At 33.1% G+C, this 6,408-nt stretch overlaps 1 protein-coding gene across 2 annotated transcripts; it reads left to right on the plus strand.

The window, feature by feature from the left end:
* Nucleotides 1-2,194: 2,194 nt before the first annotated feature.
* Nucleotides 2,195-5,916, plus strand: LOC145000696 (transcription factor bHLH130-like). 2 transcript variants are annotated; one of them, XM_078959957.1, is made up of 6 exons: nucleotides 2,200-3,180; nucleotides 3,779-4,101; nucleotides 4,190-4,363; nucleotides 5,305-5,370; nucleotides 5,461-5,529; nucleotides 5,609-5,916. In XM_078959957.1, exons 1-6 carry the CDS (start codon nucleotides 2,637-2,639, stop codon nucleotides 5,660-5,662), a joined length of 1,230 nt encoding a protein of 409 aa, XP_078816083.1. In that variant the 5' UTR covers nucleotides 2,200-2,636; the 3' UTR covers nucleotides 5,663-5,916. The 2 variants fall into 2 exon arrangements, with proteins under 2 accessions (XP_078816084.1, XP_078816083.1); XM_078959958.1 differs by lacking the exons at nucleotides 5,461-5,529; nucleotides 5,609-5,916 and having other exon boundaries at nucleotides 2,195-3,180; nucleotides 4,190-4,400.
* Nucleotides 5,917-6,408: the final 492 nt, after the last annotated feature.

Genomic DNA, 6,408 nt, shown 5'->3' on the forward strand with positions numbered 1-6,408 from the left:
CCGAATTATGATTTGGGATACTATGATTCATGATTTTGATTTTGAAACTATATTTTGTGTAATTTGTGGAATTTGGAATGGTTTTAAAAATGATTTTTGGGATGTTACAATCACTCCTGTTCTCAGATCCAGAAGTTTTGACACTATCGAGAGTATTTCTGGTTGGGTTTCTTTGAGTAGCTGGTATTTCTTCTAGTGGAGTTTTGGTTAGGTTGAAGTAGCAAGAGTGTTTGGAAAGAAGCGAGTGTGGTTGACTTGGTGAGATGGTGTTCTAGGAATGTTTGGTCTTGTGAACTGAAGTTTCTTAGGAGGGTACTGGTGAGGAAACCTTATGTTAAATTTGTGATCAGGAAGAGCATATTCATTATGAAATTTCTCATCAGTAGGTTCTTCTGAAGGATAGCGTTCATCTGGGTTAAAAGCAAGAGTAATCAGAACGGCAAGAGCAAGGGGTCCTCCAGTCATCTAATGTTGTTGCATGACAGATTATTCTTGAGCTTGAAGTTCTCTACAAAGTAATTAGATTCGTTTTCTTGAGATTTCTATTTTCTTGAAAAATCATCTTCATAGTTACCCATCCATCACCAAAACCATCAAGAAACTTCATATTTTATTTCAAGATTTGTTTTGATAGTGTTAGCACTAGCGAGTTAGTTGTGAATAAGAGAAAAACTAGTTCCTGCAGATTTAACACTTTCTCCTGGAGGGATGTGAAAGTTATTGAAATCATTAAGAGTAGAATTTAGCTTCTCGTCTTTAACATTCCATGTTCCTTCAAACAAGGACTACAAAGTTGTCTAGACTTCATGAGCATATTGACACAACTTGTTGTGATCAAATAGATATGGTGGTACACCACACACAAGTTAAGTAAAAGCAATTTCATCATTTTCAAGTTTTACAAGATCTTCTAGTGTTGGAGGTCGTGGTTCTTCTCTTGGTTGGCCTGCATTATTACCCCCACCTAAGAGCGGAGCAGCAAGATCATCAGGATGAAGTGTTGGAATCATATATAAACCTTCAACAACAGAATGACATACATCATATCCTTTTCTTTTCAAATAGTTACCCATTCTAGTTTTCCATTGTTCATATTCATCATCAATTAATATGGGTGCTCTGGTGAAACATCCCAGGTTGTTGGAGACATTTACCACATATATCGGTCGTAAGTTAGCTATTTTTTCAAAAAGATTTTTGAGCAATGATGGTATATAAAGAATACTTCCAGGCTTCAAGAAATACAGGTCACCAAGTTTCCTTACAGTGATAATTTGGTGAAAGTGGATAGTAGAAAACCAATCTAGACTTTGATACCATATGATAAAACCAAGAAAATGCTCCAAGTTAAAAGACTAAAGTAAGTATAAAAGTAATAACTTAACAACCGATATAAAGAACAATAATGAAAGACCATAAGTGTAAGTAAGTGAACGTTGTGAGTTAACAGAGAACAATCATATATTTGAATAGATTTTCTAGCAAGATTGCTAAGAAATATGTAACGAGAACCACATTCCGGATCCCCTTTTTATAGCCATAAAATGATGGCAAAATGGTAAATAAGTTCTCATAAAAGATAATGAAATGACTAAATAATCTAGTCACTATCCAAAAATCATTACAATTGAACATAACTAAAAGACAAATCAAAAGTCAACCACTTCTGAATTTCGCATCTCCTTCTGATATCAACACTTTTCAGATCTATTCATAACTTCTGTTATAACACCCTTTGGTTAGCAGCTAAAGTATTAATCTTTGGCACAGGGTCACTTTTGGGTTAACACCTACAAAAAGGCTAGAAAACTATGATGAATAGACCATAGAGCTTAAAAAACCTCAACATGGATTAAAAAAAATAATAACATAATCTTTAAAAAAAAAACCCTAAAATTTTGATCAATTAATGAAAAAAAACAAGATGTGAAACCAATCATAAAAATTTATTCCGAAGTTTTAACCGGCAATCTGTCAATTCTTTATTAACATACTTTAATTTGAAATTAATTCACAAACATATCCAAAATATTATAATTTTATTTCAGCTTTCTCAAAAATAAAAAATTCTAGATAATCATTGTTGAATATGGTTGAACCGTAAAACAGTAATAGCGTAAGTTTGTACGAATGGCAAGCATTGACCCCGTTTCCCAACACAATTCACATGCGTGTGGCAATAGCAAATCTCACCTGGCACTTGGCACAAAGTGTCAAACCGATGACCACCATTTTTCATAATCATCAATGGTGGCTACCTCACTTCTCATTGGCTGCATCCCACTGACTTCAATTACTCCAATCTCCCCTGCTTTCTTCCCCTCATCCTCTTCTTCTTCTTCCTCAAAACCCCTTTCTTTATCCATTCATAATTTTATCCCCTTCTTATTGTAATTCCACACTCAACATCATGTGATGCTATTTTAAGCAGTTTTCTTTTTCTATTTTTGTACTTTTTTCTTTTTTTTTTTTATGGTGTGGACAGCGATGATTCGAGTCTACATCACTATAGTTGTTTCAACTTTCAATTGAAGGATTGAAGTCAAGTTAGGTTTATTTATTTAAGAAGCAGCTTTGACTTTCTGCTTGTTTGTTCTACCAGAAATTATCCAAGATTTACTGTTTTTAGGGCAATAATGGATTCAGATCTCCATCACCATCATCATCATCAGCAGCAGCTGCAGCAACCGCAACAGAACATGAACTCTGGTTTGACCCGATACCGATCCGCACCGAGTTCGTATTTCTCCAATTTGATTAGCAATGGAATATATGGAGACGACGATAGTGACCCGTTTTTCAATCCTCGGGTCTCAAGCGCCGAAACGGATCAGATTTTGTCGAGATTCACGTCCTCCACCACCGCTGTTGTTGCTGGTAGTGGTGGTGATTCAACTTCTCAACAAATTATGAATCAAATTGGGGGATATGAATCGCAGTTCATGGATTCCGTGAAGCAAGAACAAGAAGGGGTTTATTCAGAATCACTCCAGCAACAGCAGCAGCAACCAATGATTTATCAAAACCAATTTCAACCTCAAACGGATCATATTAACCGGGATGTGTCTAGCCGTAGCTCCGCCATGGATGAATCCTTACCGACGATGAATCTCCCCACCAATCTCCTCCGTCAGAGTAGCTCTCCCGCCGGTTTTTTCGCTCACCTTGATATCGACAACGGTATTTTCTATATTTGATTATTTTCCCTTGATTTCTGTATCAAAAAAACCCCATGAATACAATAAACCTGAAGCAATAATTGCATACAAGTTGTTAGTTGTTACTCAGCGATCTTTGTCTTCCAGTACAGATCCTTCTTTTGGTAGTAACGACAATTAATTGCTAAACTTATGATTTTCCAAATTACTATTTAGGGCAAAATCTTGGAATCTTTTTTTGCATCTTCTATTTGGCAACAACATTACTTTTTTTAAGAACACCCAATACGTAGAATTTATGGTAGAAAAAGCAAAGTCGCTAATATCTGGGTATGTTGTCCATGTACTTCAAAATAGTTAACATGATATGATGTTGATGCTTACATCTTCTCAACTTTCCAACAAAAGCCATTAGCTTGTAGAGATGATTTATCTTATTATTCTTGATTTGGAAAGTCTACATATATAAGCTGCAAGTGGAGTGTTATCGTTATATTTATTATAATCATAGTGGAATTTGACTAATAAGGTATTACATGTTGTTATGTACCACTCTTGTCTTCATGAACAGTTTTCAAGAACTTTAATTAAATCTTTTCATATTACTAATTCATTCATAGGTTACCCTGTGATGAGATCCATGGATGACTTTAGATCTAGTAGGAGCAATGTACAAAATTCATTGCTCACATCAACAAAAAGATTGAAAAACGAAATGGGGTTTTCTGGTAATTCACATACGTCATCTGGCATACTCCCTAGAATCCCTGAAAACGAGGGAAAAATTATGGAAATGAAAAATCGTTTAAAGGATGAAGATTATGTCACTGGATACCAAAATGGTTCTTGGGATGATTCGGATATTTTATCCGATAGTTTCTTGAAAGAACTTGAAGAAAGTGATCACAACAAGTTATCAAGCTTAAACTCATCCCAAAACCAGGTATAATGGAATATAAATATATAATCATTGAAGATATGTAACATTTTTAACATGACTATTAAATATTAATTAATCTTGTGATTATTAGAATGATGTTGGGAGAATTCGTGCTCCTACTACACTTGTTCATCACTTGAGTTTGCCTACAAGTACAGCCGAGTTGTCTGCGATGGATAAGATTTTGCAATTTCAAGATTCGGTGCCTTTAAGGAGTAGAGCGAAAAGGGGTTGTGCTACTCACCCTAGAAGTATTGCGGAGAGAGTAAATATTCTTGCAAAATTACTCGTTTAATTTGATGGTGGGATCTTGGTCTTTTGAGGTTTAGGGTTTTTAAAAAGGTTTAAGGTGTGTTTGATTGTGGAAAATTGTTTTTTATTTTTCTAGAAAACGTTTTCAGAAAATAGAGTTGAGTTTTCAATGAAAATTTTGGAAAACGTGTTTGGTTTTTGAAATTTTGAAAATTTTTTATTTTCGTTTTCCATTTTAACAATTTGGAAAACTGTAAAAATCAGATTTCTAATTTTACGTAGAGTTTGGAAAACGAAAAGTTTTCGTTTTCTTGGAAAAAATTTGAAAAGTAAATAAACTAAACGCGTTTTCAAAATTTTTGTTTTGATTTGAAAATTTTCCACGACCAAACGGACTCTTAGGTGCGTCGTGTTGTAGAAAACTGTTTTCATTTTCAAAAAAAATGTTTTTATAAAATAGAGTTGAGTTTTCATTTTCGATTTTCAATTAAATATTTAGAAAACGCGTTAGGGTGAAACCGGTGGACTTTTCATTTTCCATTTTAGAAATTTTTGGAAAACTGTAAAAATCACTTTCTGGTTTAAGTACAATTTGGAAAATAAAAAAATTTCATTTTCTTGGAAATTTTTTGAAAACTTAATCAACCAAACACGTTTTCAAAATTTTCATTTTCATTTTTTATGGAAAACTGTAAAATTTTCCACAACCAAATACACTATTAATATTTCAAGTTCCAACAACCCTTAAGTTGGCCCATACTGATCTAAATTAAGCAAAATAGTAGCTTGCTAGGTGGCTCACATAAAGGTCAATCTTGATTGGAATTAAAACTCCCACCCTATACTTCTGACACTCAAACACTAGACCTTTTTGATTTAGGGTTTTGGGTTTTAAGGGCTCTTGATATATTCTAATTTATATAAGTGCATACCCATTTTTTTTGATATATTTAGGTAAGAAGAACGCGAATAAGTGAAAGAATGAGGAAGCTACAAGAGCTTGTCCCAAATATGGACAAAGTAAGATTAATGTTCAAAGTCTCACATTTTTTTTTTTTTTTTTGATTTTCGAATGGATGCAATTAAAGCTTTGATATTTGATATTTGTAGCAAACAAACACAGCAGACATGTTGGATTTGGCTGTTGACTACATCAAAGAACTTCAAAAAGAAGCCGAGGTATTCCCTTCAAAATTTTAACATAATTCATTAATTTGCCAACATTTCTAATTTTGACTTTATTTTTATTTTTTTTCAGTCACTTTCGGATCATCATGCAAAATGTATATGTCCACATAAACAAAAGCTGTAACACAAATTTAAGCATAGGTATGTCATATGCTTATGTAAATGATATGTGAAGGGAAGGAGAAGAAAGTGAAGGTTGAATTAAAATATGAGAAATACTCGAATAATATTATGCACCTATATATTGGTGTATATAGATGGAAATAAGAATACATCTATTGTTGTTGTATCATGTATGTTGTAAGTTGTATCTATATAGCTTATTGTATAGCACCATGTCCTATATCATTTGCATTAGTTACCTTAATTTTAGTTTAATCTTGTTCAAAAGATAACTTGTTCATGCATGTGATATGATTGATATGATTGATATATGATATCGATTGAAATGGTTAAAAGATGAACGTATTTGATTGTATGCGTGTAAAAGGTATGGAATAATTTCTAAATGTGGACGAAAGATTTGGTGAGTTCAATTGTGAATATTTGGACCATATGTCACTTATGAGAAAAGTAAACAATGAAAGAGAGAATTTATGAATTTTGGATTTTCTATTCGCTTTATCTTATATTCTTATGTGGTGGTGGCCTATCAACCACATCTCTCTCTTCCTTCGATGTAGTGGTAGGTGGTACATATCTTTCTTCGTGGATTAATTAATTCATGTGTTATTAGGTTTGATTTTTCAATGACCAAAATGATATGATTGTTGTATAGAAGTCAAAAACAACATGTTTCTTTACTATAACGTTGCTTTTTTGGTAGTTCAATGATAGTGAACACACTAAAGTTTATTTATTTCCATTAAC

Source organism: Lactuca saligna, chromosome 6 (genome assembly GCF_052625555.1).
Source record: "Lactuca saligna cultivar CGN05327 chromosome 6, ASM5262555v1, whole genome shotgun sequence".
Lineage (NCBI taxonomy): Eukaryota > Viridiplantae > Streptophyta > Magnoliopsida > Asterales > Asteraceae > Lactuca > Lactuca saligna.